Raw genomic sequence first — 25,543 nt, forward strand, 5'->3', positions numbered from 1 at the left:
CTTCTATCTGTGCTAAACCGCGTAAAACAGTGATGAAAATTTAGATTATGCTGATGATAATATGCCTCTTAGCACTTACAAAACAGGACATGTAACTCCAAGTAACATGATTACAGTACATATCAAAGGAGGTTGGTCTAGAAATAAACATCAGCAAAACAATCTAAATACGTAGCATAGCTTCACTGAGGAGGCATGAGGATGCTGAAATAGCTATATGGAGATGGTGGTCCAACTCTGAATCGAATATAAATAAAAACTGCCTTTATCTTATCTAATCTAAATACGATTTGGCACCAGAAAAAACCAAACTAATGTGATCAACAACCAGAAAATTAAGAGACCACCAGATGGTATTGTCAGTACAACGCTGGATTAGAATCCTCAAGACAGACGCGATGGAAACTAGGCAGATCTAAGAAAACTTAAAAATGAAAATACTGGACGACGAGAAATAAATGAAGAAATCCTGGCTTTAAATGAAAGCACTAGCCAGAAATTGGTTTCTGGAGACACTTTGAGGAACCCCTACCTCGATGTTCTCTTGTTCCAATTGAGGTCATGAGAACCAGAGTAGCCTAACTGATAAGAACATTACTTTATATAACCAAGGAAAATGATCAGAACAGTATCCGATTGTTTTAGTAATTGTTTGTTGATCAAGAATCACCTCGGTCAACATAATAGACTAAGAGCCGCTATAGGTGAAATTTCTTAATCATTTTAGTCACGATGGGACCCTATAACTTAAATAGTAGAACCTAAAAGAAAAGGTTTGAACACTGTGCCGTCACTTTTCAGTGGCACATGCGTCGACAGTGGCGCATCAAACTTTCCACTTATAGACGGGATAAATAAATTAAAAGTTACCCTCCCTTACTAACAGAATTCAATTTTTTATTTTTTTAAGTTCTATGTAATTAACACATAAGATTCAGTGTAATTTTAACCCACCACCCCCTTCCCCCTGCCCCCACCATCAAAAACTTCATTTTTCATTTTTATTTTTTTTTGCTGGGATGCAATCAATTTCAAGATTTCAAAAAATTCACACGCATACCTGAGGCTTTAATAAAACATGTCTATTTTTTATAGATCCGTAGGTAGGGTGTACATAACCTCAAAAAATTTAAAAAAAAATTAGTTTGAAAAAATCGTATAACTTTTTTTGGGGAATAGTTGCAGGTTTAATTTTTTCTTAATCTTGTGTGTTTTATCAAACACTATATTTCTAATTTTTTTAAGATTTTTCGTAAGGCTCGCCACCTTCAAGAATCCGAAAAACTGCTTTTTGGGGGGTTTTGGGGGATTTCCCCTATTTTATAGACTTCATAATATATCAAATCAATTTCTATTTTATAGGTTATATGTAACTTGAAGTAACTGAGCCCTTTAGAATATTTAAAAATGGGAGAAACACGTTCAAACCCCCCAAAACCCCCTTAAAAAACAGTTTTTTGGATTTTTGAAGGTAACCAGAGTTACAGAAAAGTCTGAAAAAAATTAGAAATATATTGTTTGATAAATTACATAAGATTAAAAAAAATTAGATCTGCAGCTATCCTCAAAAAAAAGTTATATAATTTTTTCCAAAACAAAAATTTTTAAAAAAATTTTGAGGTTATGTATATTCAACCTACAGGTCTATAAAAAATAGACGTGTTTTATAAAAGCCTTAACTATGCGTGTGAATTTTTTGAAATTTTAAAACTGATTGCATCCCACCAAAAAAAAATAAAATCGAAAAATAAAGTTTTTGAAGGTGGGAGCAGGGGGAAGGGGGTGGTGGGTTAAAATTACGATGAATCTTATGTTTAATCACAGAGAACCTAAATAAATGAAAAAAATTGAATTCTGGTAGTGAGGGAAGGTATTTTTTAATTTATGTATCCCGTCCATAAGTGGAAAGTTTGATGCGCCACTGTCGACGCATGTGCCACTGAAAAGTGACGGCACAGTGTTCAAACCTTTTCTTTTAGGTTCTACTATTTAAGTTATAGGGTCCCATCGTGCCTAAAATGATTAAGAAATTTCACCTATAGCGGCTCTTAGTCTATAAAATTACTATAATAATCGGACATTGCTAGCCTCTGATCATTTTCTTAGATTATCAATCTTCTTATCAATTAGGCCACTCTGGTTCTCATGGCCTCAATTAGGAATCTTGCTACTATATTATAACGTTATTAAGGAATTTATTCTTTAAATATTCATTATTTGTTTTTTAGAAATGTTACAAAAAACTTGGTCCTACGTGCTGAAAAAGCTGGATATAAGGCATTAGTATTAACTGTCGACGCTCCTGTTTTTGGTCTACGTTTAGCAGATTTGAAGAACAAATTTACTCTACCTCCACATTTAAGGTAAACATAGAAACTATCAGTTATGGACCTGGATCCCGCGTACCAAAACAAGCTGATTAATAGCAAGCTGAACATTTGCTAATAGCTTAACGGTGTCTAGTCGGACAAACTTTGATGTATGGGAACACTGGAACAGGGGAAGTTTTAATTGTGGAACGTGATTTTAATTGTGGAACGTGTCAATCTGACAAGTTTATAATTGTGAAAAGTAGCAGGTTGTTTTTAAGTTTATTCAATAGCAAACTTTATATAATATATGAAAAAATGTTTGTCAGACAAATATGTTGGGCATTCTAATAAGTTCGACACGTAGAATATGTCAAATGACAGGAATTATATTGGTGGTAAATAGCAGTCTGATTTTTGGATGAGAGTTTATTGAAAGGGTAACAAATCAATTGGAAGTTCTGTGCGACAAAATACATGGGACGTTTTCGTAGTCTGACGTTCGAAACCTGTAACCTGTTCCACAATTAAAACTTCCCCTGTTCCAGTGTTCCCATACATCAAAGTTTGTCCGACTAGACACCGTTAAGCTATTAGGGAGTTTTTGTTGCTACGTAACGTAACGCATCTCCGTATACGTAAAGCAACTAACGTGTCGTAGAGGATGAACGTTAAAATAGGTAGTTTTTGTAACTGCCTTAACGTAACGTAAAGCAAATCGTAAAGTCATTTTTAAATTCCGTTGACATTAAAAAAATAAAACAATGTTCACACAATATACAATTAATATACAAATGTAAAAAAAGATAAATGAATGATGAAATTGTATGGTTTTGATTGCTTCTATTTAAATATAAAAATATTATTTTTTCACGATTGATCATTTTTGACTGTTTACCGTGACATATTTTACGTCAGTAGGTGACATTTACTAGTAACTCGACGGTAAGTAATCCAACTCGACGGTAAGTACTCCAACTCGACGGTAAGTAATTCACTTACCGTCGAGTTAAAAGATCTCTTAATTTTAATTTATTTTTTGAAAGAATAAAGAAAACTAACGAATTATTTATTAATATTGAAACTTATGGTACAATTTGTTAAATTATTTTGCAGAATTTCTAAATATGGAATTTTATCGTCTGGTTTATTAACGACTGTAAAACTACGCTGGATGTTCATTTTTGTATTGGGTACTTTTACAATCATTAAACCATCGGTTTTTTGGATGTCATTCATAGTAATATTATATAATTCTTCTCTTCTACAGGCACCAGATATTCCCAATATCATTGCGACCTACAAATTATGAAAAAATCTTCATTAGAGTATTTATTTTACCTAAACTAGCTTATATTACCTTGTGAACTAGAAATTCTTCATCCGGTGCTTCCATCAGAAATTTTTCAAATTGCTCCCGTGTAAAAATGCTCGCTTTCTTAGGCCTATAGCCAACATTTTTTCTCTTCAAATACGCGATCAAAGTTGAAAACTTGGAAATATCAATGCCATCATAAAGAAAAACGGTAGATTTAATCATTGAATATTCTACCCAGAGGCTTCCAGGAGCTTTCAACTGCATATGTCTTTGAACGAAATATGCCAATAGAGTCTTTTCTTCGATTCTTAAATTCTTTCCTTCGCACCATTTTTTAAAACTTTGGTAGGTATTTTGATTTTGAAAACGGATTTTGGATTTTTCGGGAATAATTGCGGAACACCCTTCTTCCCAAGCCCGTTCAATTTCTTCAAATTCACTTTCGCTCATATTTTAATTTATAATAATCAAAATTGTACTTAAAATTATTGACAACTAAATAAAAACTCAATTCTCCATTGTTGTTATGCACCCTAGTTACTACCTAACAACCAAAGTATCTATCTTGATAAAATGAATGAAACTAGTCAATATGACGAAAATGTTTAATTTTATAATTTATAATGGTATCAATCGTGCAAAAAACGTTATAAGCATGTCGAACGTTAAAGGTAACCGATCTCAGACAATAATTGGAGTCGTCGCTCCGCTCCTCCTCCAAACAATTGTCTTCGATCGGTATAAAACCCTTACCGTTCTCCATACTTAATATACTATTTCCTTAGGTTAAATTTTTTTTATTTTTGTTTATACCTACTTTTTAGTTGTAAATTATTGTACCTACAACTTACATCAGAATAATTCCACTATAATGTAAATAGTTTGGTCATATTTATTTGAAAATTTGACTGTAATTAGGTCATTTGTTTATCTAGTTATTAATTGTGGTGATCACTGTATTTCTTAAATTAATACAAGATTTGTTTGTTTTGCTTTATCAATAGACAACTTAAAAATAATAAAATTTTAAATCTATTATGAAGTTCCAATTTCCAATTACAAACACAGAATAATTTTACTCAAATAGACTAAACCAATAACCAATATAACCTTAAAATGTTTATAAACAGGTAGTACGCTGATGAAATGTTCATTCAGTAGGTAATCCGGCAAGATCCTCGTGTGCATTCGGTGACGTTCGTCTCGATAGGGATGCGTTCTCACGTACGTATCAGAACGTTACTTTAGGTAATACGTATCGAGATACTGGAGTTCAACCATTAATGCGCAAGCGTATATGTCAAAATGATACGTTACGTTTACGTACTTGTGTGCACAAAAACTCCCTATTAACAAATTTTCATTTTGCTATTAATAAACTTTTTTGGTGCGCGGAATCCAGGCCTATTACCCATCTTACATTTACAGTTACAGTTGCAGTTACAGTTACCATCTTTAACATTTACATTTTTCAGATTAGCAAATTTCCAAGGACATACATCTGAAATGAGCCAGGATCTAGAAAAAGGATCAGGTCTTAACGCCTACGTAACAGATCTCTTCGACGCAACTATCAGCTGGGAAGATATTAAGTGGTTGAAGAGCATTACTAAACTACCAATTGTTCTTAAAGGAATTTTGACAGCCGAAGATGCTCTACTTGCTGTTCAAGCTGGAGTGGCTGCTGTCCAAGTATCTAACCATGGCGCTAGGCAAATAGACGGAACACCTGCTTCGGTACACTATTTTAATTTCACTATTTCTCTTTACATATTCTTTAGCAGTCTCTTCTAGTCCAGTACTGGATATAGGCATCCAAGTGTGTTTTCCATATTAACTTGTCTTGAGCTATCTGGTGCCAGTTTCTTCCTGCCTTTTCTTTAAAGTCGTCGCGTCGATTCATCTTTTTTGCGGTCTTCCTATGTCTCATTTATGTGCTCTTTGTCGCAATTGTATCATTCTCTTAGCCCACTTCTTTTCGCTTTCTCTTGCCACACGTCCTGCCCATTTTCATTTAAATTTTGGCAAAGCTTCGATAACATTTTTACTTTGGTTCTTTTTCTTAGATCTCCGTTTCTCATATGATCTCTTAAGCTTACATTTATCTTGTCTGGTTGCACCAACCGATCTTAGGCTTAAGACGTGCCTTAAGCTCAGCTTACGAAACATACGCGCTACACTGAACCAAAAAAGTATGTAAATATAATGAAAAAAACATTAATTCAAAAACGGGGAGCATTAATTTTCGTCCAAAGATCAGTATCATTGGTCCAATGTAAGTAGATACATAAACTAATGCCCAAAAACATTAATTTTTATGAATTAGTACGTTCATTCAATGTACTTTCTAGTTAAGAATCAATGTATCAGTACATTGAATCAATGTATCGGTACATTGAATCAATGGATCGGTACATTGAATCAGTGGATCGATATATTAATTCTTAACTAGAAAGTACATTGAACCAACGTCCTAATTCATAAAAATTAATGTTTGAGCATTAGTTAATGTATCTACTTACATTGGACCAACGATACTGATCATTGGACGAAAATTAATGCTCCCCGTTTTTGAATCAATGTTTTTTTCATTATATTTACGTACTTTTTTGGTTCAGTGAATGGCATCTTCATGTATATTTGTATATAACATACAAATAGTTAATAAGTAAACAAAATGACGACTTAATATCTACATAAATATTTCAAATGTAGGTTAAAGCAACGATTTTTTGCCGATTCTCAAACTAATGTTAAGTATTATCTATAAGTTTAAAGAAAAAAAAAACATATATTTTTAATTAACACAAACAACTTTTTATAATTAATGTAATTTGGAAAAAACTGAATAACTAAATATAACAGAAATTGATTCTTCTTATAAAATATATAAAAATATATATATTTATATTATATAAAAAATGTATACCTGATATCGTGAAAATAAATACATCTACAATAACATCTCCATAAATACAACATCTCTCTGGGATTAATTATCACCTCCCATACAAAAAGCAAATGCTTGAATGGCATTTTTCTTTGATTTCAAAAATCTAATATGATCTTCGACTTCTTGCTGGGTCTTCCCCATGTAAGAATAATTACTTAAAATCTCTGATGGTATATTTTATTAGTTCGTACAAAATATCGATGTAGAACCCAAAGAATAACTGCATGTTAGCCATCTACAATTTATTATAATAATTATTATAAAAAAATAAATCTAAATAGTGAACATAGTTGTATGTACTTATTTTTGGGTATCACTTTTTTTATAGAAATATTTTAATTTATTCTGAAAAAAATTGCTAGATGTTGAGATGTTTATTTTTACTTTGATAGATACTACCGACTGCAAGACATAGTTAATAATATTTTTCAATTATTTACGGTTTAATCACCTAAAGATTTAATTTACTAATCTTTTATAAGATTACACCATTTAGAAATATTTTCAAATGGTTCCTATTTTCTTTTACCTATGTGTCGAATTAGCTTTTGAAAAAATTTACAGAGAACAAAAATTAATTAATACTGGGTATGCAGGATTGAATAATGAAATAGGTACTTACATTCCGTAATGTCTTCAAGGGTAATCTTTTCAAATAAAAATTTATTTGTTTTATCCTTGATATGACTTTCACACTGAAGAAAGGAGATAATTCTTTCGAAATTGCTGTCCCATCCATCAATAAGTTCATTTCCATTTCCAAATGCCACTCCAAAGTCCATATCAATCTGCAAAAGTTCAAATAGAAGTACAACTTTTTTTTTATAGAAATCCAACAAAATAATTTATAAATACAGTTAAAACTATATGTAAATACATACCTTAGAAAAATCAACCAAATCACTAGTGCCAAACACTGTTCCTCAGAGTCTGCAGGGTGACTGTCTGCTAGGAGGCTGCAACTGTTGTCACGTGATTTTTTTACACCAATAAAAACACTTATAGAGTTTTAAGAAATGTATCAGTTTATGTACAAGATCATTGCTACAATGAATTGATCATTGATTCAGGTATATTACATTAATACAATGATTGCGTTACATCAAAACAATGTATCGAGTTATTAATCAAAGTCGAAAACATTGCTTTAATGTTACGAAAACATTGATTCAATAAACGAGTTCGTAATTTAAAGAACACTGTACATTAGTGCAACGTTTTATATTCATTAATTTAACCGCATAATCCTGATGTATAATTTCATATATACAATGAACAAATTATTAGTATTATGAAAAAAGTCATTGAATGGATAAAAAGATTCATTGGATTAATGATTCTATTCATTATTTTTTACTGAATAGAATTACATTGTAATAATGAATATGGTCATTACTTAATGACTACTAGTGGAGTCAATGAAGGTTTTCACCTCCGATTTCGTTGAACCTCCATCGATTTTCATGAAAATTGGTAAGTATGTAGAGGATACCTCAATAAACAAAGGTGACATGGTGCCAACTTGCGCTTTTACCCTGGGGGGGGGGGGATGCCACCCCTTCTCGGGGGTGGAAATTATTTTATTAAAAATAATACCACTAATCGATAGAGGGACAAATTATAAGTAAAATTTGTTATATAAAGTTATTCCAATAAATCAATAGTTTTTGAGTTATTAAAGATCAAAAGTTTTGATTTTTCCTGAAAAAAATCCATGTTTTAAAGCAGTTTTTCATAAATAACTCAAAAACCATAAGTTTCTTCAAAAAAGTTGTTATTACCAAAATCGAAGATAATATAAAAATAAATGAGCTCCTTATTCGAAAAATTCTTTATTAGATATACAAAGTGAGTTATATGCAATTGAATGCATATTTTTTTTCCGCGAGTACTCAAATCTTAGCATTCAAGCTTAAATAACAGGAAAACGATGCACTTTGTTAAATATAGATACTAAACATTTTAATAAAGTACTTAAAGGTAACTATCAAAAAGCTACATAATAAGTCGATAGCATCAAAATTAAGCAAGTTATGATGGAAATAAGAGAACCCTTTCTGATTTTTTAGGGAAGAATGAAAAATGAAGCATACGTCATTTCCACAAAAATTAAAATTTATAGTAACCCATTTAAAACTTTATTTATTTTAACATGAGTAATAACTTCAACAATTTTGACTGATTTAGAATGCATATTTTTGAAAAAAATACGATTAAAAAAAATTAGAATTTTTCAAATTTTCGTGAATTTCATTTTCTTTTGATAATAACTCAAAAAATACTCGATATACTTAAAAAATGGTAGAGAACAAAATTTTAGTTTTAACTTTATTTAAGCTTTTTCTTTTTTTAATATTTTTTTACGACAAAAAATAATCGAGATAGAAGCATTTAAAACTTAAATTTTACTGCGAGAACCATGTAACCGGGGCCCTTTCACCTTGTATTTAAAAAAAAAAATAAAGGATTTAGAAATTTATGTTTAATACAGTATTATAGACCTTTTACTTAGTTTTGTAAAAGTTTTTGGATAAATCTCATATTTCAAAAATTAACGGAGTTATTTTAAAAAAACCAATAACATTTTCTTTGAAAAAATTTTATAGCGGAGATTTTGTATGTATACAGGTTGTGGGAAGTCCAATTAGTCGTTTGTTGTAGGAGATACGAAAAAAGTTTATTCAGGTGAGATTGGGGCATAGATAATATCAGAATTTAAATACATTTCCAAATATACAGGGCCACCCATATTGACAGGGTGAAACAAAATTATCTTTTGTTTAATGGAACTTCCTGTATATTTTTACATTTTTGGATTGTCATCTATGTTTTATTTCTTAAAATATCAGGTTTTGTGATGTTCTACGAAGTAGTTTAAAAGATAATTACGTTTTTCTTTCCAAATTTCATAGCAATATTCACCCCCTGTATAATTGTAGTGATTTGACATCAAAAAATCAATTTATATTCAAGTGATTTTTAATATAGTCTATTATTGTTAAAAATTATTAATCTAGCAAAACGTTTAATTTTAGCTAATACAGGGTTGGTCGAAACTGAATGAGTGTTTTCTCAAAGTTTGAGAGTGTGAGTTTTCTCAAACGGAGCAGCCTGTAATGCCTGTAATGAGCATTGTAATGAAATGCTATTGTATGACACTTTATTATTTCCCACCTTGGCAGTGAGAACTGAATTTATTTTTGAAATCCCTAACTTTATATCTTTAATTATTTTAAATATTGCAAACGATTAAAAAAAATCAAATTAAATTGAAATGAATAACCAGTGTATATCTTCCAAATTTACTTCATATTTAACGTAGCCTGTACCATAACATTGCACAGATTATTATCCCTGTATAGCAACGATATACCATGACTGTGAATTCATACTTGAGAAATGTCCTATATCCAATCTCACAAAAAAAGGGATTCCTCAAACATAATATATATGCAGACAAAATCAGCCAAAGTGATTTGCGATATCTAATGAAAGGTATGTTCCGTTTGTTTGTAGAATTATATTTATTTTTGAAATCCCTAACTTTATATCTTTAATTATTTTAAATATTGCAAACGATTAAAAAAAATCAAATTAAATTGAAATGAATAACCAGTGTATATCTTCCAAATTTACTTCATATTTAACGTAGCCTGTACCATAACATTGCACAGATTATTATCCCTGTATAGCAACGATATACCATGACTGTGAATTCATACTTGAGAAATGTCCTATATCCAATCTCACAAAAAAAGGGATTCCTCAAACATAATATATATGCAGACAAAATCAGCCAAAGTGATTTGCGATATCTAATGAAAGGTATGTTCCGTTTGTTTGTAGAATTATATTTAATTAGATTTGCTTTAATTACTAAAATAAATAAATCTTCAATTAATTTTATGTATTTGTGGAAAAGGAAACCTAGCATTAGCGGCCACATTTCTATAACGGCCAATTGTTTTCTATTTTAGTGGCCGTTATTGACAGGTTTTACTGTACCAATAATGTTTTATTAAATTATGAAACATTATTTAAATAAAAAATTTATAAACTTGAGAAAAGAAAGTTTGCTTAGAATTTACTCCTCTATCTAATTATGGGGTTATTTTTAATAAAATAGTGTTCACCCATGAGAAGGGGTAACATCCACCCCCCAGGATAAAAGCGCAAATTGGTACCACATCATTTTTGTCTCTTGGGGTATCCTCTAAGTACTTACCAATTTTCATGAAAATTGATGGAGGTTCAACGAAATCAGGGGTGAAAACCTTCAGTGACTGCCTTTTTGGAAATATAAAAGAATAATTTTTTTCGTGATTGTCGATTTACTAATTTTCTGATTTTTGGTTGCTATAAGGTTTGAAAAATTAATAAAAATTATAAATCATGCACATAAATGTAAAAAAATATTTATTTTACTTAATTAAACGAGATTGCTTGAGCCAGAATGCTGAAATCTGCATTTTTAAAAGAAAAAGGTGGATTTCACCCCTAAAATGCAGAAAGCGCAACTTGGTGCCATATCACTTTTGTTTTTTGAGGTATCCTCTAACTACTCAACAATTTTCATGAAAATCGATGAAGGTTCAAAGAAATCGTGGGTGAAATCATTCAGTGACTACACTTTCAGAAATATAGAAGAATAAGGTTTTCGTGATTTTCGACTTGTTAATTTTCGGATTTTTGGTGGCTATAAGGTTTGAAAAATTTAAAAAAAAATGTAATTTATGCACATAAATATAAAAAAAATATTTATTTTTCTTAATTAAACGAGATTACCTGCGCCATAATGCGGAAATCTGCATTTTTTACAATTTAAAAAGTAGGGGTGTATTGCACCCCTAAAATGCAAAAGCGCAAGTTGTTGCTATATAACTTTTGTTGCTTGAGGTATCCTCTAATTACCTACCGATTTTAATGAATATCGATGAAGGTTCAATGAAATAGGAAGTGAAAACTTAGTGACTGCACTTTCAGAAATCTAAAAAATAATTTTTAAAAAAGGGGTGAATTTCACCCGTAAAATGCAAAAAGCGCAAGTTGGCACTATGTCAAATTTGTTCCTTGAGGTATCCTTTAACCACTCACCAATTTTTATGAAAATCGATGGAGGTTCAACGAAATCTGAGGTAATAACTCATATCCATCTTCATTGACTCCACTATACGTGTTTATAGTATTAACGAAATTTTCATTGAATCAATGTAAAAAAAGTTAATGATTGGCGTTCATTGGTACTAGGTGTAATATTTTTTTCAGTGTACACATTGAGTCTTAGATCAATTTTCAGATTGTCACAATGGATTGCCACGTGGATTACATCTTAAACTTATCAGTTAAGACGTGCTAAGATAGACGAGCCCTATCTATAAACTGAGCTGGGCTAAGCTGGAGCTTACAATTTGTTGTTGCAACTAGGCATCAATAGCTCTTTAATACCTGGTTGCACCAACAGATCTTAAGCTTAAGACGTGTCTTAAGCTCAGCTTACTAAACATATGCGTTGAACCATTGAGTCTTAGATCAACTTTCAGCTTGCCACAATGGATTGCCACGTGGATTGCATTTTAAACTTCGTCTCAACTAAGACGTGCTTAGACAAAAATTGAAAATTATGGATCTATAATGCCTGGTTGCACCAACAAATCTTCAGCTCCAGCTTAGCCCAGCTCAGCCTATAAATAGGGCCGCTTTAAGACTTACATACGTCGCACCATAATTTTCGATTCTTATCAATGCACTCCACGTGGCAATCCATTGTGGCCAGCTGAAAATTGATGTAAGACTCAATGGTGCAACGTGCATGTTTCGTAAGCTGAGCTTAAGCACGTCTTAAGCTTAAGATCTGTTGGTGCAACCAGACATTAGTTAAGCTGGGCTAAGTTGGAGCTTAAGATTTGTTGGTACAACCAGGCATTAGTTGTTTTAAGTTTATTGACAGATTTTAAATGTCATGATCTCCATTCCATAAGTCATGACAGGAAGTATACATGTGTCAAAATCCTTTCGTTTTAAATTAACCTGGGATTTATGGATCTTTTATAATAAAGCTTAGATTCCTACTGCTATCGAAGGCACTCTTATTCTTCTGATTATTTCTGAAATTTGATTGTCTTTGCCTTGTTTTATTTTATGTCCAAGTACCTACATATATTCTTCTACATTTTCAATCTTGCTATCACCAAGAATGATATCTACTTCTTCAGCTAACATTACCGTAGTTTTCTCAATATTCATTCTTAGTTCTACTCGCTCCGATGATTGTTTTAAGTCTGTTAACATTGATTGTAACTCATGCATAAGTGGTAATTAGTACAATATCATCTGCAAATCGCAAGTGATTTAAGTATCATCCTGCATCCATCAATGTTAATATCTTTTTCACCTCCAAAGCAAGTGTAAATAACTTAGGCGACATCGTGTCTCCTTGTCTGACTCCTCTCATCATTAATATTGTATTATTTTTTAAGTTTTCAGTTATTTTAAGTTTAAATGTTACTTACTTATTCCGTGGCGTTACAACCCTTCGTGGGTTTTAGCCGACTCGATAAAATGCCTCCACTGTTCTCTGTCTTGAGCAACCTCTATCCAATTATCCACGCTCATAGCTTTCAGGTCTCCTGCTCCTGCTATATTATCTCGCCACCAGAGTCGAGGGCGTCCCCGTGATATTCTTCCAGTTGGGACTTCCTCCCATGCCAGCCTTACTATTCCTTTGTCAGAATGTCTTCTGAGGTGTCCTGCCCATTGGAGTCTTCTGGACTTTATTTCTTTTACGATGTTGGCGTCTGGGTAAAATTCTTCGAGCTCTTTGTTAGTTCTTATCCTATATTGTCCTGATACTTCATACAGCACAGGCCATCTTCCTTAGGATTTATCTTTCCCAAACATGTAGTCTCTCTTCGTTTGCCTTAGTAATCGTCCATGTTTCGCTTCCATACGTACACAAGTTCACACAATAAGTTTCACAAAGTTAAAGTCACAAGTTTAAATGTTGCTTTCCTGTAAATGATTTCTAAGAGCATTTTTATATCGGGAGTCTATTCTAACTATGTATACTATACTATTTTAGATAGAAGCTCTTCCAGAGATCGTAAAGGCAGTGGGAGACAGAATAGAGATATACGTTGACGGAGGAATAACAGACGGCATTGATATTCTTAAAGCAGTAGCTTTGGGAGCTAAAATGGCTTTTATAGGACGTCCAGCTTTGTGGGGTCTCGCTCATAGTGGACAACAAGGAGTTGAAAAAGTTCTCAATATTCTTAAAAACGAACTTAAAACTTCCATAGGAATCGCAGGTAAGAAAGATACATCGTGTAAGATCTTTTTAATTTTAGGACCTCTAAATAATTAAAATAGTGTACGAATAAAGTCATTAAAAACGATAGTAAACCACAATGCTCTAAAGAGCATGTGGCTCACTTAAAGTTTAACCCTTAACTACAGACATCCCAATATTACCATGTAACTACAGATCCCCGGTATTTTTTACCGGTCATTATAAAATAGAGTCAAAATATAAAGTTAATAATAAAAAACAAAAAAAATATGCATTATGTGTTTTTCTGGAGTCTCTAGATATGGGAAAAATGGTAAACTGAGTGATTTTAATAATATAATACGAGATTTTTAAAGAATAATCTGTTAACCCATTAATGCCCACCGTATTTTAGGTAATACGCAAGACACTGCTACATATTTCGCCAGCTAATTATCAGTAGTAATTGCACAAGAGCTATAAAATTCTATATTAATTTTAGAGATCGACTGCAATTTGTTGCGATTATTTCATGAATAAAACTGTTCAAAACCAAAATTTTATTGTAATTTATTTATGTAATAACAAATTAGTACAATTAAACAAACAGTTGTTATAAATATTAATTTGACGGTTGAAAGTCATCACTTTTATAATTTTTAAAACAATAATTGTCATTAATGTCACTGAATGTATTTTTTCGTAGCAACGAAGGGCATCTGACGTAATATACTTGACGACGGGAAATTATCAAAAATTATCGATTTAATTTAGATTTCTGTAGCTTTCTATTGGTCAGAATCTCCTATGAATGAAATAATAAATAAAACAAGTAAACAATAGTTGTTGTCCTAATATAGGGCACAAAGTAGATGTTAGAAGGTAACTGTTAGTCATATTATGTATTAAAAATTTATTATCGTTTGGCAGTAAAGCGTGATTTGTTCTAAGCTTTCTTAGGTTACATTATAGTGCACCAGTTGCATGTCAAATGAGTTTGTAGGATTTTTTGGACTTATTTTGAGAAAACTTTTGTAGTACTCAACTAGTAAGGCTTCTAAATATGGAATAGTGATATAAATATTGTTGAAATTTATACCGGTGAGTATTTTGAAGATTATTGATTTTTGCGTATGATATACAGTGTGTGCCAAACCTCTGGTTTTCTTTGATTACGTCTAAACTATGGGATATACAAAAAAATGTTTTGAAAAAAACTAATGTATATCAAAGCCGTCTATAATTTAAAATTATTTTCGATTATACAGGATGAGTCAGAACGACGGTACGAACCAAAGTTATGTTTTTTTAAATGGAACACCCTATATATTAAATTATTATTGAATATATGTACTTTTTAAAAATATTAAGAATTTATATAAGGTATTATAGGCCTAAAGTTAACAATTTTCGAAATATTTACACTTTTATTGAGAAAAATGGTAATATTCAAAGGGCTGTGAATTAGGCTTCCAAGGTAATAAAAATTTAAATGACATGTCAAAGTTTTTTAGTTTACTGTTATTTTTAAACAAATTAACATATTTGACATATAGCCATAAAATATACAGTGTGATCACTATTTGCAAATACAAAATTTTCTCATTTTTTTTTAATGGGACACCCTATATATTAGTATTGCCTTTTGTAGTAAATATTACAACCTTTCTTTTGGTATAAGTTTGTATGCACGTAGCATGTTTCGTTTTGTAGATATTTAAAAAAAAACTATAGATTTTATATTTTTTGCGGATTTTTTATTAAAAAATTTTTTCGCAAAAAATATAATTATAATCTGGTTTTAGAAACATACATTAAAATATCAAATATGAAAATAAAAACGTAATTAAAGATTAAAATAAATCGTATACTAATAGTACAATTAAATTGAATGACTAAAGTATTTCAATTCATTTCAATTTTCAAATTTCAATTATTTTACAAAAAATATTTTATCATACTAATGAATGAATAAATTAGTTACTAAATTAAATAAACAACCAAATTTGAAATATACCCTAGTAATTTTTCTACCACAGCAACTTTCCTGTACCAAATTTAATTGTTAGTTATAGGTATTGTATTTACGATTAATATCAGTTAACTTTTAATTTACCTTTTAAATTTATTTACATCTTGAGAACATAATTGAAACATGCTTTGAAACAAATGAATGTTAAATGTATCAGCCAAATTATTTATTAATATAAATCGTATTACCTGGTGTCAGATAACCTGGTAATACTTTTGTAGTTGAAATTTTTGTAACAATTTTTTATATTTTAAATTTCAATTTTTCAACCGAACAATTGATGGATATGACATTTGTTTTGGGCGAAACCATTAGAAATTATTACCAGCTTTTGTGACACGACTACATAGATAGGTACTACTTACTTCATAATATACTTCTATAACGTTCATTTGTTTCAAAGTACAGAAATATGTATTTACTATAGGAAGCTGTAACCGATGTGTTGGTCTAGAAACAGATGGTGAGATGGTGGTTTCTCAACCAAACGTTGTCCAAATATGTAACAAGGGAATAGGTGGTGTAGATGTATTCGATAAGTTAAATGCTTTGTATAGTATTTGAATTCAATATAAAAAATATATTGGGCGACATTCAAATTTTGTTTGAATGGGGCAATACTGAACATATGGCTTCTTTACCGCAAAATAGAGGCAATTTATTTATTAGAATTTTCCCAGAGAATTGTGGAGGCCCTGCTGATAGCTTCAGATCAGATATTCCAACGCTACGTGGTGTAGGTACTTCAAAACTCCTCAAAACATGTTGGTGAGGAAATTTGCTTGGATAATATGGGTCATTTGGTGGATAAAATTGAAAAACAATGAAGGTGTGGCAAATGTGCTAAATGCACCTAATATCGGCGCATTAAATGTAATGTAGGACTTCATCCCGAGCAATGTTTCGTTAAATATCACAAGTTGTAAAAACTTTAAAATAAATTAATGCCTTATGATATTTTGTGTCCTTCGTTGCCCAGCGTATGATATATCATATTGTAACGTGACTAGTGTAATTACTTCTAATTACAATAAAACTAGCGGTTCGTAATTTATATACGACTTTATTTATATAAGTTACAGACGAATTTATCTTATACACTAAACTTATTCACAAAATATGCCCGTATTTATACCCAGTTGTTATTCTGGAACAATCGACTCCCATCTCGAGCTATCGGCTTGTTCCGCCTACGTGACGTACCTTCCAGAATTCTCTGGCGAGGCCTAGCACATCCGATTACGTCATTCTCGAGGTGTTTACTGTTATACCGGGATCGGCCAAGATTTCTCTTCCGCTACACTGCTCCCCTCTTAAGATCTGAGCGTCTCGATCAGCAACTCTAAATGAAGGCCCAGGATGGCGGAATCTACACGACTCTCCAGCTCTGCATACACCCTTTAAGAAGAAATAACAGTCTACTGTCTTTGAAGGGTACGACATCTTCGGGTTCATGCAACACACAGTGATTTGTACACCAGTTCCTCTGAAGACCACTTCAAGCATGCTTCTCACAATCTTCCAATCCAGATTTTCTACTGCATGGCCTATTTTTGGTAAAGCCAAATTTTTGATGTCATAATTACACACGATTTTCTTCAAATTAGTTAGAACACGCCATATGTTCTCGTAGCTTGGCGTGTCCGTATAAGACTTTCTGGTCACCATATACAGCAAAGATCGAGGACCATCTTCCAATCGCAGTACTCTTCCAATTTTAGGCTGCTGATTTCTTAACTCGTCCAGGCGGCCGAACTTTCTATTGAATACGGACGATATTCCTTTAGTCATCTCGAGGTCTTGGGCAACACAGTGGGCCAGAGAGACGTTTTCTGGAACACCAAACAGATCTTGCTGAACTTCTGTGGTCACGCCGAATCTAGCACTCTTTCTCGCTGCGTAATTTGACATAAATTGATTAAAACTTGGCTGTGCGACATCTTTCATCTCCTGTTGGAGGACTCGTGCTTCTTCTGTTTCATTTGAGCCAGCATATGGTGCAAGACGATTTATGTGAATAACTTTTGGTTTACCGTTTGGCAACTTCTTAATTCTATATATTACGTCATTTATTTTCTTCTTAACTTCATATGGACCTTCCCATTGTCTTTGCAGTTTAGGACATAAGCCTCGACGACGTTGCGGATTATAAAGCCAGACAAGATCACCTACTTCGAAGCTTTCATTCTTGCATCGAGAATCATATTGATCTTTCATTCTGTCACTGGCTATCTGGATGTGTTGTCGGGCAAGTTCATGAATGTTGTTCATTCGTAATTTCAGGCGGTCAACGTAGTCTTCGCCTGCAACATGTTCCTCGGAAGGTCCGCAGCCAAACTCTAGGTCGCAGGGCAACCGAACTTCACGACCCAACATCAGGCAGGTTGGTGTTTGACCTGTAGTTTCATTTACGGCCGAGCGGTAGGCCATCAGGAATAAATGAATGTGTTGGTCCCAATCTCGCTGATGTTCAGATACAACTTTGGACAAGTGTTTACCCATCGTTCGGTTCATCCTCTCGACCATCCCATCTGATTGAGGATGCAGGGGTGTTGTTCTGGTCTTATTGGCACCAATCAATTTACAAACGTTTTGGAAAAGAGCTGACTCAAAGTTTCGCCCTTGGTCGGAGTGGATCTCCAAGGGAACACCAAATCGGCTAAAGAATTCTTTAACAAGTACCTCTGCAACGGTAGTAGCTTCTTGATTTGGTAATGCATAGGCCTCAGTCCATTTTGTAAAATAATCCATGGCTACCAGGATGTATTTATTTCCAGCATCGGTTTCTGGAAATGGACCTGCAATGTCGATTGCTACTCTTTCCATAGGACTTCCAACATTGTACTGTCTCATGGGTGCTCTCTTTTTACCAACTGGACCATTACCGGATGCACACAGTTCACATTTCTGGCACCATCTTCTTACATCATCTTTACAGTTCACCCAATAGAACCGTTCTCGAACCTTTTGCAGAGTCTTCGTAATACCAAAGTGTCCACCTGATGTACCGTCATGCAACTGACGCAATACTTCTGACACTTTACTTTTAGGTACAATCAACTGAAGCTTAGATTCTGTACCATCATCGTTCTCAAAGGTTCTGTACAAAAGATCATCTTTTAGTATCAGGCAATTCCATTGGCTCCAGTAGGCCTTGACTTCCGGACTACATGCACTAATGTTTTGCCAACTAGGTCTCTCACCTCGACGCATCCAATCCAATACTCTATTTATACATGGATCATCTTCTTGGGCGTGTTGTAACTGTTGGGGCTGCCATTGTTCATTAACTACGGTAGTTCGTCTCACAGGGCAACGCTGTTCCTCTACTCTAAGCCGGTGATTACAACTTTCACCGCATGGCCGTATCGAGGAAGCATCTATATTTGAACGAACTCTTCCAGCCCTCTTCACGCGTCTCTTCGGCATCGTGTCACGAATCACCCTCCGTACCATTTCCACCAAACGTTCATCTTTTCTCTTATCGCCTTTTTCCATGGCTATTACTCCATTGTTTCGTGAAGCTTGGCTAGCTGCTTCGTGTTCCAAGGCAATAGCAAGTGCTTCATCTAAAACTTTCGGTCTTGCTAGTCGTAAAGCTTTCTCTATTTCACTATCTTTCAGCCCATTGACGAAGGTATCTACTGCAATTTCTTCTAAAACGCTGTCTGGCACCTCTGGATAAGCCAACCGCACCACACGAGCCACATCTGCTTCAAATTCTTGCAGATTCTCACTTGCTCGTTGACTTCTACTTCGCAGTTGTGCTTTGTATACTTGTTGTAGATGGGCATCTCCATAGCGTTTTTCTAGACGAGTGAACAAGGTCTGGTAACAATTTTCTTGACCCTTGGGAATTGACCTTAATATATCTGCAGCATCACCTCGTAAAGCAGCAGTCAAGGAAACAGCCTTTTCTTGTTCGGTCCAATGATTGGCGGTCGCAATAGCTTCAAACTGTCTAAGATATATGGACCAAGAGGACTTTCCATCAAATGGTGGTAATTTGAATCTCATATTATGCGACGTTTCGTCTCTCGGTAGTTCATCTTTCACTAAAGGATCTAACGCTGCTGCATTAACTGATGGTTGTACTTTTGTATCGGTTATCCTGCTCTCTAGCTGTTTGATCTTTTCTTCTACGGTCTCTACACTTTTCTGCATCTTATCGAATGTTCTAGAAACTTCTTCAAATTTCTCATTGTTCTGTTTACAAACTTCTTCTAGTTTTTCGTTGTTTTGCCTACAGACCTCTTTAATTATTTGAGAAGTCTCATCGAATCTTTTAGCAACATTTTCGAATTTCTCGTCGCTTTTTCTACTAGTTTCATCGATCGTTTCAGAAACAGTTTTTAATTTCGATAAGATTACTTGTTCTGCTGACTGGAAGTGGAACGTCTTTGGGTCTTCTCCGTTCTTCGTGAGGACATCCTCGAGTCGTGCTTGTAGGACTATCTTGAGCCCACTGCTGTCCAGATCTCGTTCCTCGAGCTGTTCACGGAGCTGTTTTACTGTAAGTTCTTGTAGCAACATCTTTGATCGGCACACACGTACTTTCCAAAATGTCTTTTAACAGTCTTTCCGAATACCGAACAATCAACGCACTTTAACTATTCCCGACGAATAAAGTCCAAAAGTATTTTAAAGTCTTTCCGAATACCGAACAATTAACGCACTCCGGTTATTCCCGACGAATAAAGTTCAAAAGTCTTTTAAAGTCTCTCTGTAATTCACTTATTTATATCGCACTAAGTTAACCGAACACCGACACCAACTGTAACGTGACTAGTGTAATTACTTCTAATTACAATAAAACTAGCGGTTCGTAATTTATATACGACTTTATTTATATAAGTTACAGACGAATTTATCTTATACACTAAACTTATTCACAAAATATGCCCGTATTTATACCCAGTTGTTATTCTGGAACAATCGACTCCCATCTCGAGCTATCGGCTTGTTCCGCCTACGTGACGTACCTTCCAGAATTCTCCGGCGAGGCCTAGCACATCCGATTACGTCATTCTCGAGGTGTTTACTGTTATACGGGGATCGGCCAAGATTTCTCTTCCGCTACAATATGTCAAAAAAAAAACAGTTACAATGAAAAAAAAACGTAAATTTTACGCATTGCTATTAAAAACGTAAATTTTACGCATTGCTCTTTATTTCATTCTGAAGTTTTGTTTTCATTTTGATAAAATTTTAATTTTGGGCATTAATGGGTTAAACGAGAATTTTGCTGACATTTTTTGTCTATTGAAACAAACGGCCATAAATGCTATGGACAAAAATTTAGAGTTTTTTTTTTTAACAAATAAACGTAACATATAATGACAAAGGAAACATAAAATAGCATTTACGAAAATTTTTACATCCATGAGGAAAAATCTGCAAGGGGTAAAATTATCACAGAATTAAAAGGCAATTCTATTTTTGCAAAATGGCCTCAAAATTTTTATCTTCAAATTTAACCTTTATTGAAGGTCCAGGATGAGTTCCACAGTTCATTTCTTTACTTTTTCCTAAAAACACAAAAAAATAATATAAAAATTTCAGATCTAGAAATGTAGTACTCATATAAAAATACTTACTTAATACAAGCATCCGGTAATTTATACCGGTTAAGATTTTTGATGTGTGCTAGAAAAGAAAATATTGACAATAGTTACTACAACACGCTTTGACTAGCATTGTTATACAAACTGCCCGAGAGGTACTGAGACACATGAACTTGTAAGTGGTGAGGTTACCACGAAATCTACATTTTGGGAATGCCCGCCGGTAAAAAATACCGGATCTCTGTAGTTAAGGGTTAAGATAAAGTATTTCAATAAAACGTAAAAATACTTTTTGAAGATTCTTCTTACTTTAATTTATCCAGATATGTAATTCATATAATTTCGGCCCAGTATCGGGGATGACGAGAGTTTCTGCATGTAAGAAGATGTTCCATATTTTCAATTTCTCCACAGCCACTATTCGTCTTGGTCTATTTTCCTTCATTATGCCATATTTGATATTACTGTAACGACCCCAGTTCTTCCTATTCCTATCCCATTCATAGTTTTCCACGTTTTAAAGTCTAGAGTCTAGAGTCTAGAGTCTAGAGATTGGTCGGTCCATTAAACGTGGAGTAGAGGAAAATATTCGCGCGGTTCATCCTGCTGCCCGTTGCCCGTTCCAAGAAAGCTTTTCCTGGATATCAGTCGCTTTCGTGGTGTTCAAGCTCTGCATATGGCATGTCGCTCGTCCGCAATTTGTTTAATTTTCTCTATGTGCTCTATTCCATTTCTACGTGTTGGTGGTCTGCAAAACCCGCTGCTTTATATAGATTTTGAGAGTGGTGTCGGTTTCATGCATCCCGGGTATGGTCTCATTTGTTCTTTGGACTCGCTGGACATCCCAAGAACATATTGTTGTCTACATCTCCTGGGGATTGTGGCAAATAAATATGACTGGCGTTTTGACTTGAATGTTTTTCATCTAGTTTGGGTTAGTCCGGTGTTGCAAGATGGAAGGATTGGCCGTCTACTAGTAAACGTGTCCTGGGGATGCTGTTAATAGTGTTTGCTATGCTGTGGTTGACGTGGCGCTATTGGTCTCAAGGTCTCTTTCCATAGATACATGTAGATAATATTATAATATCAAATAGTAACATATTTAGAAATCGAAAATTTATACAATCGAAATAATTTTGCTACAAGTTAATTTTTGTTTAATTTTGTAGGTTATTCAAAAATAAATGAGGTGCCCAGAGATTTGGTTGTACACGAGAGTTATTACGCAAAACTGTAAGAGGATTACAAACGTCGATGAAAAAGATAAACAACCTAGGAATTACAAGATCAATGTTCTAATCAAATAGGTATTCTATTTTATATTTAATTTTAAAAAATACATATTTTGTCATAAAAAATACTCGTTTAATTTAACATAAACAGTTCAATATCATACTCCTTCCTAAATAAGTTCCGTTTCGAAGGCCGTGGTCTTCAATACACGCTGTACGCAGCCTACAGCGTCTATTGGAGACGACCGGCTAAGAAAATACCAACTTTTTGTTAGTTAAAATCGTAAAATTAAGACATGTACATGTACATCTATGAAATTATTAATATGATTTCAGTTGTACAGACTATGAACTATATGTTTTTAGGTTGCTGGTTCAAGTGAAATTTAGAGAGGGATTATAATGATACAGACAATATTATAAGTACGTAAAAATCTTACCCAAAATCAATGTTTGGTGTTTGGTCATTGTTCACCCACGTCTCGATCAAACACATACGCCGGTTTCACACGCAGTTACCTACTTCTTGTACGAGTTTTAATTGTTTTTAGCGGAATAATGGTTTGTCTATATCGTATTGTCGTTTTATATTGGAGAGAAGTGTTGCCAACGAAAGCTAACACAAAAGAGACTTCGTTCTTCTGTGGGTAACACAAGAGGGTTAAGTGCACTTCTGTTGCCTTTGCGGGTCAACAGAAAAGAGCCTTTTGCTTTCAAGCGGAGAAAGCAGTGAAGAGAACTGTCCCCAGCGGCGGGTGACAATTAATAGAGAGAGTTCTGTTCCAATGTATAAGCATGCATAATGTTTGTACATAGGTAGGAAGTAGGATGGAGTCAGTAGTAGGATATTAGTAAGGGTTGGATTAAGAAATAGTTTAAAATTGAGGAATATCGAAATGATACAACGAAAAATATAAGATTAGTTTTTGCCTGTGAAAAATTAAACAAAAATAGTGAAATATAGTCGATTTGCTAATCTGAGACACAACTGTCTACACTACAATCACAATAAAGATGCACTAGAAATAAACAAGCACGAGGAGCACTCTAAATCATGATTTGAGAGTGGTCCTCGAACATTTAACGTGTTTTGATTTATTTATTTCTATGGTGGTGCAGGGTTGCACCCACCGGTGATGGGGTTGATTAACTTCGACACACTATACACTTGAATATATTTATTAACTCACTACGTAATGACAGTAACTAGTTGGTGTTGGATGGTTGTTACCGCGTCTGGACTCTAGCTAAGTCTCTTTCTGAATAATCTCTGATACCTATTTCACGTCATATTTGTTTTTTATGATTTCATATTTATCTAACGCTGAAGCGTTTTACATGTCTGCTCATATGGGGGCAGGGATAGAACTAACTACTTAGATACTGGGGGGGGGGGGTCGAAATGGGGCTAGTAGAAGGAACAGACACATAAAGCCTCGTTGCAAGACGGCAGCTCATTTGTTGTGCGGTGGCTAGGTCGTAGATTCGTTAGGGAGGGTAAGGGGGTGTTAAGAAGACTAAACTACCATAATAAAACATAAAGGGTACTTACTCTTACTAGAGGATCTTTCTACTATTTAAAAAAAGGACGCCGTTCGAAACAAATCCTCTGGTTCACATATGGGTACTTACTAGACATTTTCCGTACTTACAGGTACCAAATGAGGGGACAATCATCTTTGATTCCTCTTTGGGGTTAAACTGGGCTACTTTATCATCATTTTGATTCTATGGCTTCTATGCCATTTCCTTTCTTCTATTCTAAAACTTATTTCATTTGTATTAGAACCTAGTTTATATTTTTTCAAGAAAAGGTTACAGAAATAAAATGGTAGATACACTTACAAAAACGTTTATTTAAAACTTCAAACTTTTACTATGTTTATCCAACTACTTTACTGTATTTTTACTACAAAAAACAATAATTATTTTAACCTTTCAATACGAGGTTATTTATCAACATGACTACTAAGATACAAAACTTTTGACTGGTTTTATTTTAAACGTTACAAACAAAACAATTACAATTAAACTTGTTGGGCAGTATGTGTCAAATAAAATTTGACCCACTTACTTCAACACAAAAATTTGACTTCGACAGATGTCATAAGTCACTGCCATTTTGTTTTACTTACAAACAATTTTCATCATGAAAGCACTATGTCTTTATACAAATACTTAAACTTTTTACCAACAAACTTTAGTATATCCACTTGGAATTTAGCAAAATTAAAAAACATCTCATACCTTTATTTTAGTGTAAAATCTCATCGTCACACGTCACAAACTACACGGGGAAAGGGGTTCATCAACAAACAGAGACTTCGGTGTCCTTGACACGGGGTGCGGGGAAGACAACAGGTACAACTTGAATACAGGAATATAATATACTGGAACTTGAATTTCACTGGAACGGGAAACAAGACATCGGTGTCTTTTTGACACGAGGAGTGGCAGGGCATTCAAAAGGGGACAGGAAAGACATTTCTTCTGTGAAATCAGGGCTTGAACATCATAAATAAAACAGGAAACAAAAGACAATGCCGGCTTCTAGAACTGCGTCATTAAGTCGTAGGAGTACTCGATTCTCACCATACAAATCCATTATCATGGGTAAAAAATCTTCCTAGAGCACTCACTACAGATTTAGATCCTCATAGCTTCACAAAACGACAATTCTACACATTACCGGCGAGGGGCAACGGGGCAACGCCCTATTCAAGTGAGTACCAGCGAGCGGAGCAGATGTTACTCCCTCAGATCTTAAAACTGGACTAAATTTCTTCTCAGCAGCGAAGTACCTCACCGAGAACCTGTCACGCATTTAAAAGCGATTTTCGCCCTTAATGCATGCAACTTTGCAAGTTT

General features: G+C 33.7%; 1 protein-coding gene across 2 annotated transcripts in view; it reads left to right on the forward strand.

The window, feature by feature from the left end:
* The window catches only part of LOC114329668 (2-Hydroxyacid oxidase 1), a 39,230-nt gene extending 16,494 nt beyond the window's left edge, over positions 1–22,736 (forward strand). The window contains exons 4-7 of one of the 2 annotated variants that reach the window (XR_007697327.1): positions 2,229–2,363; positions 5,103–5,364; positions 13,659–14,016; positions 21,696–22,682. Coding sequence is in view for 1 of the 2 variants with exons in the window: in XM_028278849.2 (XP_028134650.1) it covers positions 2,229–2,363; positions 5,103–5,364; positions 13,659–13,887; positions 22,613–22,680 (694 nt within the window). In the remaining variant the exon portion in view is untranslated. Of the gene's footprint in view, positions 1–2,228; positions 2,364–5,102; positions 5,365–13,658; positions 14,017–21,695 lie in introns of both variants that reach the window. The other variant, XM_028278849.2, reaches the window with a different exon arrangement.
* Positions 22,737–25,543: the final 2,807 nt, after the last annotated feature.

Source organism: Diabrotica virgifera, chromosome 3 (genome assembly GCF_917563875.1).
Source record: "Diabrotica virgifera virgifera chromosome 3, PGI_DIABVI_V3a".
In the NCBI taxonomy this organism is placed as follows: domain Eukaryota; kingdom Metazoa; phylum Arthropoda; class Insecta; order Coleoptera; family Chrysomelidae; genus Diabrotica; species Diabrotica virgifera.